The sequence below is a fragment of the Misgurnus anguillicaudatus genome, chromosome 10 (assembly GCF_027580225.2).
Source record: "Misgurnus anguillicaudatus chromosome 10, ASM2758022v2, whole genome shotgun sequence".
Lineage (NCBI taxonomy): Eukaryota > Metazoa > Chordata > Actinopteri > Cypriniformes > Cobitidae > Misgurnus > Misgurnus anguillicaudatus.
In genome coordinates, this window is record NC_073346.2 from 28,644,332 (window position 1) to 28,664,304 (window position 19,973).

General features: G+C 37.2%; 1 protein-coding gene across 1 annotated transcript in view; it reads right to left on the reverse strand.

Annotated features, from left to right (window-relative positions):
- Positions 1 to 19,973, reverse strand: part of ptprub (protein tyrosine phosphatase receptor type Ub) — a 269,588-nt gene that overhangs the window by 85,980 nt on the left and 163,635 nt on the right. The window contains exons 6-7 of the mRNA XM_073872305.1: positions 19,648 to 19,822; positions 4,627 to 4,920 (exon numbers count right to left, since the gene is read on the reverse strand). Of these exons, the coding sequence (XP_073728406.1) occupies positions 4,627 to 4,920; positions 19,648 to 19,822 (469 nt within the window). The remainder of the gene's footprint in view (positions 1 to 4,626; positions 4,921 to 19,647; positions 19,823 to 19,973) is intronic.

Here is a 19,973-nt window from a genome sequence, read left to right on the forward strand (position 1 = left end):
AGTAATCGAACTCTGTACGATTCAACCAAACTAAATGAGACAGGTGTGAAAGCACCCTTATACACCAAAGGAAATTTAAAAATGTGAATCGGACAATATGTGCTCTTTAATGTTATCCTAGGTGTCTAAGAGCTCCTTTCTTCAGCCAAACACAATCAGAGTTATATTAAATAATATCCTGGCTTTTCCTAGCTTGGCACTGAATATTATCCACATTTTTAAGCCAAACCAGCATGAAAAAAGTGGAAATACAAAAAAAGAGAAATACAAACAGTGGGTTAATGTATGTCTTCAAAAATGGTGCCACGTCGGGTCCATGACGATACATAAGATGATCACTGGTTCCTTCACAATTTTTATCTAAATGTGCTTACATTTAAATGTAACCCATCAATCGCTAAACACGCTCAAAATAGTTGTCTCTCAAAAACATAAGAATTTGCTTAGAAGAATTTTATTAACCTTCATACAGATTACTTTTTTTAAGATGAATCGGCTTCTGAAATTGGGTACTATTGGGTACAATGCAATTACAAAACTAGGAAGACCCAGGCTATTATTTAACATAACTTTAAATGTGATCGGCAGAAAGAATGTCATTACGGTGAGTAAATTATTGGGTAATTTAAATTTTTCAAAGAACTATTCCTTTAAGAAACAGTCAATACCTACTAACTAATGCAGGGCTCTGCAGTTGAAAACCCACAGGCCAAATCCAGTCAGTCAATATAGTTATTTAATGGATTGTAAGTAAATCCCTGTGCTGATTTCCATACCTGACACATGAAAGTGCTCTACAGTACACTATGCCACAAATGTGCTAAAAAAAGTGCAAAAATGTTTGTTCTCCCATTTCTAATGCAACATCAATCTAAGGCGTCAATTTATGAGTATTTATGAGTATTTATGAGATTTATGACAAGTTCGGTATTTTACACTTAAAGCCCTGTTTTCAGATTGTTTATGATGAAATAGAACGGTGTTGACTGAAATTTGGACATAAGATGCTGGCCCGAGACTTTTCGGTTTCTGTGGTATCACCCCTCCACCCTCAGAATGGCTGTATAGGTGCACTGGAACAATCCTTCCTAGAATGCATTAAACTTTCGTTTACAAAGATGTGAAACTCACCGAGGGGTCAGGGGTGTTCACTGATATGCTCACACAAAAATCGCTTCAAAAGATGCTTTCCAACAGGTTTTATCATAGTTTTTGTCCAACTCCATTGACTTGTATTAGATGTGCTGTTAGGTACAGTATTACTCCGCCGCCGGGAACCTTGTTTGTATTCTTGCAATTGGCAAACGTGGATTATCGCCACCAACTGGGCTGGAGTGTCTATTATTCAAGCTCTCAACGGAAGAATGTAGGCGTTTGGAAAAATAGGTCCACAAGTTTACAACGAATGGTAAAACAGCTGTTGGAAAGCATCTTTTGCAGCTATTTGTGAGCATATCAGTGAACACCCCTGACCACTCGGTGAGTTTCACGTCTTTGTAAACAAAAGTTTATTGCATTTTGGGAAGAATTGTTCCAGTGCACCTATGCAGCCATTGTGAGGATGGGGAGGGGTGATACCACAGAAACCGAAAATTCTCGGGCCAGCGGCATATGTCCAAATTTCAGTCAAAACCGTTCTATTTCATCATAAACAATCTGAAAACAGGGCTTTAAGTGTAAAATACCGAACTTGTCCTTTAAGTTCTCTGAGCTATCAAAGTGCAACCTCTGTGCACAGTCTCTTCAAGAGTAAAACTAATGGATTTTATGTAAAGACCCTCAAAGCCTCCAATAATACAGTTCAAAAAACATCCACATTTTTAATTAAAATGACAAAAAGATCGATCTTACAAAACAATGATCTTTGTTTCATACAGCGATCTGCAAAGATCAAATGTGTTGACACTCTCCGAAGGCGAATTTGAGTATCAAATGTCATGACTACAGACGCTAACCCCTCTCTACTGTGATTAATAAGTCATCACATTGAACACGCACATGTGCGCGTGTGTGAGCAAGCGCTGTCAAACAAATCAAGACTTTACAGCCTCAGACACACCATGCTGTTCCCACTAGCAAACTTCCTCCAAGCACTCAATTATATCTTCAACTTCTACACAGTTAAAAGCAAAATACACAGGAGATTCGAGCACGAACCAGTTATGAAAACCTCATTTTACTTCCAATCCCGCTGATGTGCTTCTATCGAGTCAAAATTACATCTTTAACAGTTCAGCAAATTTGACGGCAGCTTGAACAGCCCCAATATTCATGTGAAGGCTTCTCCGCTGGGAATATGATGCAAATACTCCATTTAAAAACAAATTTCAATCTAATTTTAATGTGTGGGAGAAAATGGAAACAGTGGGAAATATTTAGCAGTAACATTTTTTCTATTCCTTTAGCTGTCTAAGACACTTGTTACAAAGTATTTTTCTCGGTTGAGATGACTCAGAAATCTTTCCTTTATCTGCCGATGTCTTTTTACACACGCTTGTCATTCCAAAGCCTCGTTTTTCCCTCCCTCTCTCTTTATTTCTTTCTCTGATAAATGGTAAGTGGCTCAGGAACAGCCTAGCCATGATCGTGCTGTGTCATTCAGAATAGAAAAAGTGGTAGGCAGTGACCAGCATAATGGGTTTGTGCGTTTCCAACACGACACACTGTACAATGGTGACCATTAAGGTGTTGACCAGGTCGGCCAAAATCCCTGAACGTGTGTTTGGACTTGGATAAAAGCAGGATCAATCTACCTAATCATACCCTTTCTGGTTGTGAAGCAGCAGGTGGAGGCAGCCACTCTCATTTGCAGGTAGAGCCATGCATTACCGTCCCCCTCGCTGTTTGTTTTGACAGGCACAAGAAGGCGCCACGGGAGAGATACCCACAGATTTGGATCAGGAAACTTCAATTTAAATTAATCATCCACATTTTCGGTTAGGTTTTTTACAGTTGCATTTGTTTCGAGAATTCTCACGCTGTTCATGAAAGCAATAGGTCATTCAAAAATGAAAAATCTGACATTATTTACACATTTTTATGTTGTTTAAAACCTGTAAGTGGTTGTTTTAAAGCCACTCAAGTATGTACGTTTGTATGACTTGCACTCTATATTCCATATTTTCTTCACTTAGGGTTCCCAACACCTTAGTTAACTTCAAATTCAAGGACCTTTCAAAGACTTTCCAGATGCAATACCCTCAAATTTAAGGACTAAATGTGGGGACACATTTCAAGTGAGAGCAAGGTTACATCGTGTTACCTTTTAATATACATTGTGAAAGTTTCCTTTCGAGGGAACTCGCGCTGCGTCACTGCGGTGAGACTTTGGGACGCCTCCAAGGGTAAGTGTGTTTGAATGTGTATATCAAATTCAACCAATGGTGAGGCTTAACGACAAAGACAGGGTGACGCGGGAGACAGTAAGTATATCGCTATCTAAAAGACGGCATTACACGAATGCAGGAAGTATGGCAGGGAAGACGCAGCGTCTCGTTCCCTTCTCAGGAAATAACAGTTACATACATAACCCGAGACGTTTTCATTTGTCAAACACAACTATCCAAAAAAGCATTTTGGTATATATCAACATTCACATACAGAAGATATAAGCATTCAAAGCGAACAGTTTAAAAAAGTCTAGAATTATAATGATATTATCCTACACTACACAGGGAATAATATGGATTTTTTTCCAGAAAACTTCTTGGATAAAAAAGATTCAAGCACTTTCAATGACCTGTATCTATGTATGTATATTTTCAAAAACTTCTCAGGGCCTTGAATCCCCCCCCCAGTCTGGGAAACTGCCCCAATACTCCATATTTTCTTCACTATATCCTTTAATCTCTAAAATCATAGGAGCCATCCAGATTCAAACACAAATTAAAAAACTAGTTTCAGTCTGTTCCTCATACAAAACTATACCATGGCTTTCAGTGTTGGAATACAGTGACGTGAATAGTACGAAGAGCTGTCAATGTATGGGAAAAGCTGCATTTAAAAAAAACAGAGTAAATAATGCAAGAATGTTTTATGTTTGGGTGAACTATTCCTGTGAAAAAAATAATATACAGTACAGTGCAAAAGTTTTAGGCCACCATGCTACCATTAGATTTGTTGTTTTAGCAATTGTATAGTGATCATATATAATTATTTCTCAGTCTCTTTAATAGAATACAACCAGAAAATTCAGGAAATGGGTATGTAGTATTAAAAACAGTATAAAAGTATAAGCTAAAGTGTCAAGTATTTAGGGTAAACTCCCATTACACTTGAGCAATAGCAGGAAACTGCAGGATCTCTTAAACCTAAATGAAATTAAATCCAAATTTCTAATTCTAATCAAATGACTTCAGGATTTCAATCTCCTCAAAAAAGCTCAAGATGTGTTTCGTGCCAAGAGAGGTCACACTTAACACTGACCAATGCCTGAAGAAGACATTTAGTTCTGAAAATTGTTTTTTTAATTTTGTAAAAATATTTCCAGTATTTTCTGTTTAGAATGAAAAATAAATATGGATGGACATTAAAACTTTGCTAAAACAACAAAGCTGGTGATGGTGGCCTAAGACTTTTGCACAGTACTAAATATATTTATAAAAATCCCACCACAAGTTCACTCACCAGCACACTTGGTTCTGCTGATGAGGGGTGGTCCGGGTGGCCCAGTCCCACCCTCGCCCGGTCGGGTGAGCAGCACACTGATATGGTACTCTGTATCTGGGTCCAGGTGCCAGAGTTTATAGGTGACCATGCTAACTCCAAGAATTTCAGACCAGGGTGCCTGACTGGCCCTATATTCGATTTCACGACGAATGATGGGACCGTCGCCCAGGATGGAGTTGGTGTTAAGCTGAATGATAAGATACGTGGAGCCCGCTCTCAACAGCTGGGGTGGAGCAATAGGAGATGGGGGCACTGTGATAGAAACAAATGTAGAGGTTAAATTACAATTTAAAAAAATCATACATACTATACAAAGCATTAGAGTTATAAGTATTAGCAAATAAAGATGACATTTTCTACAACCCCTTGCATGAAAACAAACTGAATCCCACTATTGTCTCTCCACCAGTTTTTAATACTTATCTTGGCCAAAGATCGTTGACATTGGCTGTCCCTTTAAATCTTCACAGAGGACACACACAGTTTACAATGTTAAAACCGACACCACAAAGTTCACGGGTTAAAACACCAGTCTGGCCATAAACGTTAAATCTGCAAAATAAAACTCTTTCATATTCTCCAGGGAGAGCTTAAGGGTAAACCAACAGATGTTCATGCCTATAGATTGTGGGGGAACGTCAGATTCGAACGCATGCTGCTTAGTGGCAGATTTTCATATCTGTTTCTCGGCCGGGTGCACAGCAGCCACGATAACAGAAAAGAAATATCTCCTATTTACTTTACAAGAAAAAGTAGTGTATATATTTTTTTATATAAAAGCCTGACTTATAACAACTTTAAGGTTAACAGTTCTATCAAAAATGCCAGAATTTTCAGTACAAAAGTCAATAACAAAAAAAGTTCAAATTTGTGTGTGTGTTTGTGTGTGTGTGTGTGTGTGTGTGTGTGTGGGTGTGTGTGTGTGTGTGTGTGTGTGTGTACCTGGTAATTATCACGTTGTGGGGACCAATTGTCCCCACAAAGATAGGAATACCAGTGTTTTTTGACCTTGTGGGGACATTTTGAGGTCCCCATGAGGAAACAAGCTTATAAATCAAACAAAATGATGGTACATTAAAGGTTTCTGTGATGGTTGGGGTTAGGGAATGGGGTAGGTAAGGGGAATAGAATATACAGTTTGTACAGTATAAAATGCATTACGTCTAGGGAATGTCCCCACAAAACAGGGAAACCAGAATGCGTGTGTGTGTGTGTGTGTGTGTGTGCTCGTCGAAAGGGTTTATGATAAAATGTGTGTGTGTAAGAAAGACACTCTGTCTTAAGACACTCGCTTAACAGTAAACTGATTGAGTATTAAAAGTTAGTTTGACTACGAACAACTGTTATCCAATCATAGCAGTGGGCATTTACTTCCAAGTCGTCAATGCGGCTGGCCCATTAAAACGGATAATTTCTCGAGCCAGCCTCAAAACCAGGGTAAAAAATGGCCTATTACCTATTGCTTTTGATGTTTTGGGATGTAAAAACCACGCGAACGTATGGGTACGTATTATAAGTAGATCTCAGACAACAGTATAAAACAATAAAAAGGGCAGCTTTAATAGTTTCTGTTTAATAAATGTTAAAGCAACACTAAAGAGTTTTTGCTCTTTGCTCCCCCTACAGGTTGGAAGCGGAATTGTCCATTGCCACTGTCGTAAATTATTTAGCCTACTGCAGCAAAGCTGGCTCTGATTGGATTGTAGGTCTGCCGTAAAGCAAGTTTTTTGTAGTTTTCACTCGAAGTAGACCGCGACCCGGCGGTTGGAAACTTCTTTAGTGCGGTTTTGGCCGATAGAGGGCTGCAAAGCGGATGTGAAAGTGCCGTTCACCCTGTTTCGAGTGGATGAATGACTGAAACTTTTTTGGAAATGTTATTTGAAGGTAAAAAAAACTCTTTGGTGTTGTTTTAAAGGTGCAGTGTGTAATTTTTAGAAGGATCTCTTGACAGAAATGCAAAATAATATACAAAACTAAATTATCAGGGGTGTATAAAGACCTTTCATAATAAACTGTTATGTGTTTATTGCCTTAGAATGAGACATTTTATCTACATACACAGAGGGTCCACTTACATGGAAGCCGCCATTTTGTGCAGCCATCTTTCTACAGAAGCTTTTAACGGACAAACTTTTTTACTAAGTTGTCTCCAACGATGACATGTTTGAATGGTGGCGGCTACCGTAGATTATCTTATTTGTTTCAAAAGCAAGAGGTGAGCAGTGGACTGAGCCTTTGGGTGCAATTCGCAACCTCGCCACTAGATGCCACTAAAATGTACACACTGCACCTTTAAAGTTATTTACTTGAAAAATACTTAAAGACTACGCTTTTAAGTATGTTTTATTGTGATTTACATTTATACATTTAGCAGATGCTTTTGTCCAAAGCGACTCACAGTGCATTACAAGGTTTTTATCAATATGTGTGTTCCCTGGGATCGAACCCATGACTTTTGCACTACCAATGCAATGCAACTGAGTTACAGGGACAACAATGTTATATGTTCATATTATTAGTTAAGAGTATGTCCCACCGTATACACATTCATGCACTGGGATCTTTAAAAACTGACAACAGACCTTGTTTAAAAGAGGGTGCAATGAAAACAGAGATCTCAGCACTGATTTTCCCATGACTAATCTCTGGGTCTGCTGTGTCTGCAAGCGGCACCTCTGAGGGCCAGCAGCACGTGGCAAATATCCAGCAAGGGACATAGAGAGTCTCTGCTGGGAGGAATATGAGATGGCAGGTAGTAATAAAGCTCATCTCGTCTGTCCGAAAAAAGGCTTGGAGAATAATATAGAGTCAACTCTGTGGACGATATATTTTCATATTAGAAGAGAAACTGAAATCCCTTTTCTTTCTTCGTAATTCTCCTTCTATTCAGTGTGGGTCAGGGCATATTATTATTTCAACCCGAGAAAGTAGATGCTGGAAAAAACCTGAACCTTTCTGACTGACTGAAAACAATTCTCATTAGCTCCTGCGTTGGCCCTGTTGCTACATAATCTATAGGCCCATTGAGGAACACTGAGTTGTGAAATGAGTTGATCAAACTAATTAAAGGACTTATTAGCCTCTTGTTAGCAGGAGGAAGGGAAGTTTAGAAAAGACAAGATGACTGGACGAGTGAAGTGAAGGGGTAACTTGAGGTAAACGTAATGGGGTTGTGTCAACGGTACGGCTGCATGTGGGCATACGCTTTATGGACACGTCCGGTGGGTCCAATCCGTTGTGCTTAACTGGGGTGCAGTAATGCATTTTAAATAAGGCCTCCTGTTGATGTTACAGCCATGAAAAAGCAGGGCCAATAACATTGTGCTGTGGGAATGCAGCGATATTCCAAAATGGCTTTAAAGCTTTGGAACATGGAGGTGCAGATGTGACTGGGTTTCTTTGTGAGTTTTGCTTTATATTGTTCCCAAATGAATTACGCTTGCAGCTCTTGCAAAAACATAATGATGAAGTTATAATGAGAGTGTGCCATTATATCAAGTGCTTTATACATTTGATTATTCAGCCCCAAAGAAGCAGGGCATGACAATTGAGTTTTGCATTTGCGAATCAAAAGAACATTAGCAATTTTGTGGCTTAATATTTACTTTGCAGTAAAGGGTTAGGGTTATCTTCACATGTAACGGTCAAGAAGTGGGCATGTAGCTTGACTGGTAGAGCAAAGTGCTAGCAACAACAAGGTCACAGGTTTGAGTCCTAAGAAATGCACACAATGCATACATCAAATGGTGGATAAAAGCATCAAACAAATGCATAAATAGTGAAGGCATATGTTGAAAAATAATGGGTCACCCTTGTGGACAAAGTATGGAGAAAGTAAATCAAATTTCTCACTATAACATCATCATTTTTAGAAATAAAGATGGAGAGACTTAAAAGGAAAGCACCACCGTTTTTCAATATTTTACTATGTTCTTACCTCAACTTAGATTAAATAATACATACCTATCTTTTTAAGTGCGTGCACTTTAATCTTTGTACAGCGCTTATTGAATGTGTTAGCATTTAGCCTAGCCCCATTCATTCCTATGGCTCCAAACAAAAGTTTTATTTTGTGCCAGCATACTTACTGGTGTAACTACCAAGGCTTTGAACCGGTTCACAAAACGAAACCAAGAAACTTTTGATGTTTTGCAAGGAACATAAACGAAACCAGAAACTTTCAAAAAATATATGTTCCACAACAAACCATTTATTTAAAATAAGGGTAACCGGTTAATACAGTTATTTTTTTCGTTCTTTGACACAATTTCTGTGTAATACTCGGTGAAGTTCACTTCCGGTCATCGTTGACTCATCTAAGAAATGAGAAGCTTATCACCAACAAGTAACCTACTCAAGCCCAAGTCTCTAATGCTCAATCATAAGAGGTAAATATTGTAGGCTACCAAGTATCTCAAGATGTTTGTTTTTTACTAATTAGTGGTGTAACGGATCGCAGTTGATCCGTGATCCGTACAGATCACGAGTCACGACCCACGGTTCGGCTCGCGTGCGATTCGTAGATTAATACGAAAATTTAAATAGGGTGAAAATCATTTGCATGTGTTTCAAAGGCTTGCAAATGTTAACACTTAAGTGATTTTAAACAATTTATGCAAATGATCATCTTTCACCCTATTTCACCCTATCTTTTTTAATGTTTGATAACAAGATAGAGACTTAAGGAAATTGTGTAGACCAGTGGTTCCCCATCCTGGTCCTCGAGGCCCACCTCCCAGAAAGTTTTAGATGTCTCCTTATTTAACCTGATAAGGAACACTGTGCCGTACACGGTACACCCCCTCCCTTGCACGTGAGGCTGCATTATGTCATTGTAACTTCTTGTAAACATCTTCAAAATGTACGATCATGCGGCACATCATTGTAAATCTAAGACTTTCGGGATTCCATTTGGCGCACACACAAAGCATAATATGATTTTTAGCAGTCATAAAACTGTAATCTAGTTGTTAGTTACATGAACCGGGCGGCGCCGATTTAGGATATTTACTTACCTTCAAAATCTTCCCTTTATCTGCTTCGGTGAAATTGTCCAAAACAAATTGTTCATAAATCCCCAAAAGTCCAAGAAAATGGAATATCCAAGCCTTTTAATCCAAAACAATTTGTTCATCTCGCAATCTTGATGTTTCTGACCGAATTACGATATAAATAGTGTATACAATTAGTTCACTAACGGACATTCTTTCGAATCTCACTTTTCATTCACGACTTATAATTAATATATTCGGATGTCACGTTTATTGTGCAACGTCTGAGGAACAAATACGCCCCCTTGTGGAATTTCTGCCGTTCCATAAGGGGCTACCACACCTGATTTAACTCATCAGCTTGTTAGGTAGACATGTTTACCATTTTGGAAGGAGTCTGATAAGTTGAATCAGGTGTTTTAATTAAGGAGACATCTAAAACTTTCTGGGAGGGGGGCCTCGAGGACCAGGATTGGGAAACACTAATGTAGACTAATAATTTAAGTTTAATGTCCTAATGATCAGCCTACTTATTTGTATGTCCCACAGCTGACATGGAATGTTATTAACCGGTTCTGGAACTTTATTTTTTTGTTCTAACCCGGTTCAGGACAACAATTTTAGGGTTTAACCGAAAACGTTAAAATACTGTTTCTGTTCAGAATGAACCAATTGGGAAAAAAAATCTGGTTCAAAGCCCTGGTAACAGTCTTTAATAGGGAAAACATGAAGTGTTTGGTGGCTTCTAAATTCATCCCTGTTTGGAGCCATAGGAATGAATGGGGCTAGGCTAAATGCTAACACATTCATGAGGCGCTGTACAAAGATTAAAAGTGCATGCGTTGAAAAAATATAGGTATGTATTAATTTGTCTGTTGAGGTATGAACATAGTAAAATATTAAAAATGGTGGTGTTTTCCTTTAAAATAAGGGGTGGGTAAAATGGTGCAGCATGAGGTTAAAACAGCTTGGTTTTACAAGTCAATTTAACCTACTATTTGAAGTTTTGACATTTGATAAGTTGACATAACTTATAAAAACAAGTTGAAATTGTTGAAGTTAATTTTAATGCCAATTTGATATATGTTTTTACAATGCACAAGTTGACAAGTTTCTGTTTTAGTCAATTACCCATGATTTTTCATTTCAGGTTTTCTTAAGACCAGATTTATAGAAAACAGCCTGAAGGTTTTAAAATGTTGTGCTTCTAGGTCACATTGTGGCGTACAGTAAAGCCTTATTTCAAAACGTGCTTTAATCCGTGCTGCTACATCTATCAATGGGATTAGCACGCCGCTGTCTCATAACCTCTCTCGGTACGCCTTAAGGACAGATGCCGAATACCCCACGCAGCTCCAACCATCCCTATCCTCATTTTACTCCTGACTTCTCCTTGGCTTCAAGGGAATATAAATCGGACCTGGATTCAGAGGTTTACACAGAAAGCTGCCATTGCAGACTGACAGGCAGCTGTCAAATTATATGCTTGAAAAAGAAGTGAGAAGGTTTACTTAGGTCAAATATAGTGTCTCTTCAAATAACAAACAGCCAGTTTACCTTTCTACTTGATCAGAATCAGAATCAAAAAGGGTTTTATTGTGAAGTGTGCACATACAAGGTGACCAAATGTTATAGGGCACATGGGACACTACAGTGAGAGACAAAATAATTAAATAATTAGTAAAATGCATAAATAAACACAGATTAATGTCTACTTTTAAGTGTAATGAGAAGCCCAATAATTTACATTTTAAAATCATGTTCAAAATAGAAATATTGGACAATGCAGACATCTGTGAGGCAATTTAAATAGTTCATGAAGACCTGTAAAGGGTCGATCATACAGAGCGCTTTCACTGTCTCCTGAGTGTTTGTGCACCTCTCACCCTCAATCAAGGTCAGAGCAAGCACTTTCTTTTTAAAGTTTCTGGAGGTATGACCGTTAATAGCAAAAGAGGGCTTATGCTTCAATATTTTATTGACAGGACGGCTGCCTTGGTGGTTGCTTTGCAATATAAAAGCCTATGCTATTTTTTTCAATGCGTGCTATTTTTTAATCTTTGTACAGCGCTTCTTGAATGTGTTAGCATTTGGCCTAGCCTCATTCATTCCTATGGCTCCAAACTAAAGTTTAATTTTGTGCCACCATACTTACACGTGTAACTACTCATGTAACAGTCTTTAAATAATGAAAACATGGAAGTTTTTGGTGGCTTCTAAATTCATCCCTGTTTGGAGCCATAGGAATGAATGGGGCTAGGCTAAATGCTAACACATTCACAAGGCACTGTACAAAGATTAAAAGTGCCTGCATTGAAAAAAGGTGGGTGATTCTTGCAAAATTAGACTTATGAGGTGTCATGAAAAAAATGGATAAAAAAGTAAATGCAAAGTAAGAGTATCAAAATAAGAAGCATACAGTTACAAACATCTCTTCGTGATTCTTGCAAAATTAGACTTATGAGGTGTCATGAAAAAAATGGATAAAAAAGTAAATGCAAAGTAAGAGTATCAAAATAAGAAGCATACAGTTACAAACATCTCTTCGTGTACTATTTTGCACATGATTTCAAATGACATCATTACCGCAATGTATCCATGACTGGATTTTGGTTTTTTGACATGGAATATTTATAATTAAAAAAATCTAAAAAATAAAAAGCTTCAGTGCATGTTATACTATGAACATTTACAGTAAAGAAACGTGGTATTTGGTGATCAGTGTTAAATGTAGAGACAATAATAAGGAATATAAATGTGTCCAAGAAAAAATTACTCATCCTCCGCAACAATTTTCAATCATTGTTTAAGCCCTCAAGGAACTAACATTTTCAAAAAAAAAAAAATGTAGGGACATAATTGACTGTGACACTCAAGATGGCTACCAGGTAAGCAGTTCTTATTTTTTCTCTCCATATAAAAGTTGAAATTTAGTTTGTCATAGTACCTAGACAACTTTTTAGTTCTCATTACCGAAACATGAGTTTATAAATGCATATATTTAATGTAATATCATGTTGCGGTAATGATATTTTTTTATAATGATAATCTAAAAAATTAAAATAATTCTATAGGAAATATTTTTTAAATCCTCTAAAAATAATGTTTATAGTAAGTTCAGACCTTAATCTTGTATGTGCAAAAAAATTGGCTTCAATGGCTTTTTTTAAAAAATCTGATGCTGGACACCTTTTAAGTCTGGATTTCGTGAGAATAACCCAGGTATACCCTCGATCAAGGACAGAGCAAGCGCTTTTTTTTAAAGTTTCTGCAGGTATGACCGTTAATAGCAAAAGAGGGCTCATGCTTCAATATTTTATTGACAGGACAGCTGCCTCAGTGGTTGCTTTGCAATATAAACAGTGAAAAGTGACCAAAAAAAGGCAGTGCAGCGTGTTTGGACCCTAAGCGTTTGATTGTTTATGCTTCTGTAAATAACAGTTTAGATGTAGTCGTTGAGATTTACACAATATTTATTTTCAACAATGCAAGAAGTGAGATTGGAGTCATGTTGTAATGTAAAACACAAAGGTCAGATTTAAATGAGGCTATGAAACACAACTGTACTCAATAATTAAAACTCATTCATTTGTAGAAAGAAGGCTTTGAAAACAAACATTTTCATTTAAATGTTACATTTACTCTTACATGAATTAGAGAAGGTCAAGGTTATTCTGAATCTTGCATAATGAAAATATTTTCTCAGAAATTAATTTTTTTATTAGGAAGAAGTGTGAAATTTTGTGCCATTAGTATCACCAAACATAACTGCAAAAACAGGGAATGTTTTAATAAATACTCCCTCTCTGACATTGATCTGTTAAACACACAATATGAACAATTTTTGTATTAAAATATCCAAAAACCACTAGCATAGTATTATATATTTTGTTCACTTGTTTGTTTACATTATCCCAAATGTTTCCAATAATGTTTGAATACAGAGAAAATCGCATTGTATGTCGCCTGTCAATAATGTCATGGGGCCATTTTTTGCAGCGCTGAGCAGACCAATCAGCGTACAGTATGACTTCAAGGTATCCTGAGAATGCTTTGAAAGCAGTACTCGGTCCGTGTACGTTTTGATAGTTTGTTTTTTCGTTTAAACCAAAAAACGAAATAACGAGAAACCACATGTTTTTCGTTTGTTGTTTCAAACAAAAAAAACAAAAACCGGTAAAAGAGAGCAGTTCTTCCGTTTTTTGTTTCTGAATCCAAAAACGAAAAACGACTAAACCAAATTCAAATAACAGTCCGATTTTGGTTTTTGGAAATTCCTTTTTTCATTTCTCCGTTTGAAGATCTACATTAAAAGAAAGACAGGTTGGTCACGTGACCCGGAAGTTATATTAAATACAGCCTATCAAAATAATAGCCAATGTTTTAATTAGAACGGTCATAATGCAGCACTAACGTTACACCAGAGTAACGTTAGAAGAAAAAAATCAATAAATAAATAGGCTTATATAAACCTGGACCGAAAGAAATATGTTAGCAACAGTTTATTACAGTGATTTAATATCGTGCCTATCCACGTACACATCGTCACGTTTAATGAGCGCATTGTTTGGTTCAATACAGTACTAAGAACTTATTGTGTGTGCAGAGTTGTTACTGTTAGCGCTATATTATGTAATTAAATTAATATTTAATGTTGTTTCCACCGTATGGACCAAACTGTTACCCCTTTCTACCAGCAGGTGGCAGTATTTAAACGGCTGACTGTATTGTGCCTTTGGCAACTGTTTTAAATCAAGATTACTGATACAGATGTATTAATTGATGTTCATTTCATTTTTTTATATTATTTGCAACCTAGTTATCATCACCGTCTGCATGCCCTTCTGTTTTAACCTGATTCACTGCTATCATCTCCATGCTGGTATGTTGAAATCAGAAATGTCCTAATGTAGGCCATTTAGTCAAAACAATGATTTACCAGTGTGCTATATACTGTGTGAATCTTTCTTCTCTATACACATTCCAGTGTGTATAACATTCAACACTCCCATTGTGTCACGGAAGTGAAGATAAGCCATAAAGGTCTTAAACATTTATTCAACATAATAGCACAGACATGCTTTCAAAGACATTGCATGTGCAATATATGGTTGCAGAACATTTACCGTGAAGTCCTAAGGCTTATAATTCTGTTTAGTATAATTGCTTCTATATACAGTTCATGGAGATCTCTGCCAGTGATGCCGGTAACGCGTTACTTAGTAACGCGTTACTCTAATTTTACCACTTTTTTTAGTAACGAGTAATCTAACGCGTTAATATTTCCAAACCAGTAATCAGATTTAAGTTACTTATCCAAGTCACTGTGCGTTACTATTTTTGAAATTTTCCTTAGTAAAATATATATTTTCTTGTATATTTCTTCTTGCGTCTCGGGAAGTGAAGTCAGGTGTGCGACAAGTCACGTTTTCAGCACGAGGACAATTCAGGTCACGTGTAAGCGACACAAACGTAAACAACGTACAATGGAGAGAGAAGAGAGATGCAGCTACAAAAACACTACGTCAATTTAAAAAAAAAAAAACATTTGGAGTCGCGGCACGGTGCAGCAGACAGTCAAACTAAGAGCAAGTCCCACCCGGTGATGCGAAGCAGTGAGCAGGAGTTCATCTACTACCCAAACAACAAAAGCTGGACTTCAGTGCAAAACCAGTAAGTGTGGGAGAGTTGAAGAACGAAAGTAACAAAGCGATTTTCTCCGAGCCCTGATAACATCTAAATCTCACTATGACAGCATATTACCACATAACCTCTGAAAGAGTTAACAAATATCGCGTTATATACTCACCGATTTCCACGTGTAGATCCAGAACTGTGTTTTCAACCATGATAAGTACATTCCAAAAGCGGTCTTTTTTTCTTACAGCGCGTTGTTTTCTCGTTTAATGTGTTACAATACTGATAAATCTACAAGGTATATAACATCCTGAAGACTTCTCAGTTTTTCAAAATAAAAGTAAGTCGTGTTTATAGAGTAAGTAGAACCTGTCGGGTCAAAAGTAACACTTGTTAGTTTTGTCCCGCTGCTAATACTGTGTATAATATGGTAAAAAATTGATATTATTCTAATTTGATTTAATTTTATTTTCATAGTGTTCAAACTATTGAATTTTTTTTAGTCTCAGCAATTTAAGTTTGTACTGTTGGTTGCTTTTGAAACATTTGATAAAACTGAAATTTAAAATAAAAATGTAATTTAATTATTTTTTACAAAGATAAATTACAAAATAAGTTTGCAGTTACATATTAAAGAGGTCATAGTAATATATATTTAATAAAAACAAGTGTAACACAAAAATCTATCATGTTTTGTTGTGTTACTTTTGACCCACCTGTGTGTTACTTTCGTCCCTGCTGTCAAGGTCAAAAGTAACAATTCACTACTCTTGTTTAAAGTGAAATTATACAGAAGTCGTTTTACATTTGTTCAAAATTCTAGCTGGTTTTGATAGACCACACTTGTGAGTTATTGACCACAGCAAAAATATATCTCTGTCTAAAACATTAACTTTTAAAATTAAGTTTTTCTGAAAATGGCCCCTGCTCACCCCTATTTATGTTTAGTGAAGTCAAGAAAGACTCATATATATATATATATATATACATATTTTAGTTTTTTAAAACACAACAGTTCAACTTAAAATGTCAGGAGATACATTGTTGACGTTACTGTTAAAAATGCACTTCCAATAAAGTGAGTGTTGGCAAAACCGGTTGTCATTTTTAATGTTGAGGCAGTGGGGGTGTTGGCAGCTACTGGAATGTAACTAACAAAGTAACTTGTAATCTAACTTAGTTACTTTTAAAATCAAGTAATCTGTAAAGTAACTTAGTTACTTTTTAAAGGAGTAATCAGTAATCAGTAATCAGATTACTTTTTCAAAGTAACTGTGGCATCACTGATCTCTGCTAATGAGTTTATGATTTGAATCATGTGTGTTAAATAAGGGAGACATACAAAATGTGCAGAGCAGTGGGATCCAGGAATAACATTGAGAACCACTGGTCTACAGGACCAGAGAAGACAGCAAACCATGCAGAAGAGGTTGGTGATGATACACCCCTGTTTTCAATTTCACATCATTGTCTATACAACACCCCCCCCCACCCCCCCATATTCTCACCCCTCCTACTCTACTCAGGGAAATTTAAACTGCTCAGAAGATCATTAGTACCCATCTCCCGAGCATCAGTGATGTTGTGGGGTGCGGTGCCTTACAAAAATCAACCATATGTTTTTTTTTTTTTTGGTGTATTGATTACTATAATCAAAACCATGAGTTTACTACACTAACAATGATTTAACTGGTTTTTTACTAATTTTTTTAACTACTGTTTTACTTCTAGTAAAACCATGGTTAATTTTACGCAGACCCCAAAGGATACTAAAGGACAGTACCCGCCCAGCCACAACCTGTTCACCCTGCTGCCTTCTGGAAACAATAGAAGTTTCTGCTGCCAGACTGTAGAGCAGCTCCCCCCCCCCCCAAGTTATCGGACTGGTAAACTAGTTCATCCTTAGCACTCCTACACTGATTATAATTTATTTCTGTTTATTATAATTGATTCTATATTATTGTATATTGTCTGCTATAGCAAAAGCAAGTTACAAACTCAATTAATACTTTATATTATATAACCTGTTACATTGTGACAAAATAAATCTACTCACCTACTTTAAAGAAGAATAAAATGAATGTTTTGGAAATGCCAAGTCAAAAGTTCTGACCTTAAAATTATTGAAATGTTGGGGAAGGAAGAGGAAGCAAGCAGCTCATGTGAGGAAACCCACCAATATTGGTGCTAAAGCTGTTCTGTACAGAGCAATGGGCAAATATTCATCCAAGCCAATAAGCAGGATTGCTCAAAAGTTACTGGAAACGTTTTGTTGCAATTATTGCTGCTTTACTCAGCATGGACAGCTTGTTTTTAGTAATGCAATTATGTTTTTGGACTTTCTTTTTAGGACCTTGTAAAATGTTCTAACTTTAGGGCTTAACTGTAAATGCTCCGCAACCATAGATTGCAAATGCAATGTCCCTGAAAGCATGTCTGCGCCATATATGCTGAACAAATGTCCAAAACCTGCATGGATCATCTACACCTGCGCGACACAATGGGAGCGCTGCATGCCACACACACTGGAATGTGCACAGAAAATAAAGATTCACACTGGTAAATCATTGTTTTGACTAAATGGCCTACATTAGGACATTTCTGATGTTAGCTGGAGACCACCAGCTAAACCAGCAACATACCAGCATGGGAATTATGCCGGTCTATGCAGTTTTTTTTCAGCAGGGAGATGATAGTGTTAGGATCAGGTTAAAACAGAAGGGCATGCAGACGATGATGATAACTAGGTTGCAAATAATATAAAAAAAATGAAATGAACATCAATAAATACATCTGTATCAGTAAACTTGATTTAAAACAGTTACCAAAGGCACAATACAGTCAGTCGTTTAAATACTGCCACCTGCTGGTAGAAAGGGGTAACAGTTTGGTCCATATGGTGGAGACAACATTAGGTATTAATTTAATTACATAATATAGCGCTAACAGCAACAACTCTGCACACACAACAAGCCCCCAGCACTGCACTGAACCAAACAACGCGCCCACCAAACGCGACGATGTGCACGTGGATGTAGGCACGACACCAAATAAACTGTTGCCAACATATTTCTTTCGGTCCAGGTTTATATAAGCCTATTTATTTATTAATTTTTTTTCTTCTAAAGTTACTCTGGTGTAACGTTAGTGCTGCATTATGACCGTTCTAATTAAAACCTTGGCTATTATTTTGATAGGCTGTATTTAATATAACTTCCGGGTCGCGTGACCGGCCTGTCTTTCTTTTAATGTAGATCCTCAAACGGAGAAATGAAAAAAGGAACCTCCAAAAACCAAAATCGGACTGTTGTTTGAATTTGGTTTGGTCGTTTTTCGTTTTTGGATTCGGGGGCCGGGAGCGGAGGAGCGGCTCTCTTTTTGCCGGTTTTTGTTTTTTTGTTTGGGGCGACAAACGAGGGGCATGTGGTTTCTCGTTGTTTCGTTTTTTGGTTTGGGCGAGGAGACAAACTATCAAAACGTACACGGACCGTACTCAACATGTATGTAGCTCGTCATCTGTGTGGTTCGTAATATCAAAATATGTGTTCTGCGCATCCACTCGAGAGATCCTGTGTGCATCACGTGTCTAGTCAAAATAAGTGCCTGCTGCAGACGCGTCTAAAGGGTTTATGATAAAAGAGACACTTGCATTTTCCAGATACTCTCATGCATAATCAGAGTTTACTGTTAAGGGAGTGTCTTGCAAGTATTTTGTGAACGTGAGCTGCTCTTTTATAAAAGTTTTTGTAAAACTATATTTCATTACGTCATCCATGAACATGTTTGTACATCAGCAGTTGAAGACAACCTTTATCGTTCAATGCTTCTTCACAGCGTCATTAAGCTACATCTAGTTGTGAAAATTACATATTGTGTCTTTAAACAGATAGTCGCAACCAAACCCAATCCATTGTTTCAGACAATCCATGCTGAGCTGGGTGGAAATCTCAAGCAATGTTTTTACAGTGCCACATTGTTTACATGATTCAAACTAGAAATCAAACTGGCTGAATTACAGTACTTATAGTTTCTGCATATGAATCTGGGACGGAAGAATGTATTTCAACAAAAAATTACACCCTTCAGCATTAGCACATTTCATTTCACGGCAAACAAAACCTATAAAAAATGTACACTTCACTAAACACCCGTATTAAATGGAAGACTTCCATTACGACTGCACAAAACACATCCTTATTACAAAACTGACAATTTTGTGACAAAAGACGTAAGCATATAATAGCAAAAGCATACAATGAAAAGAAAATGACATGGGTTCAGTCAGAATCCCATTATCTTGCACATTAAGGCCAGTAAAATGGATAAAGAAGGAAGAAAACAAGCGTTTTACCTTTGACAATGAGTTCAGCGAAGTTGGAAACACCGGAACTTCTGGAGGACTGCGTGACACAGCGATAGAGGTCCTGCTCTGGTTTCTGGACGTCCTCTAGCTGAAAGGACACTGAAAACCGGTTGCGGCCCAAGAGCTTAACAGAACCACCAGAGGAAACTTCACCGTTATGCCGCTAGACAAAAAGAAAAATTAAGATACACTATAGCCATTTTAAGAAACACACCATTCAAGTAGCATTTTACATGACCTATGGGAATTTTCGATTATTATTAAAAAGCAACTTAAAGAGCACCTATTTCATTGCTCAAAAAATAACGGTATTT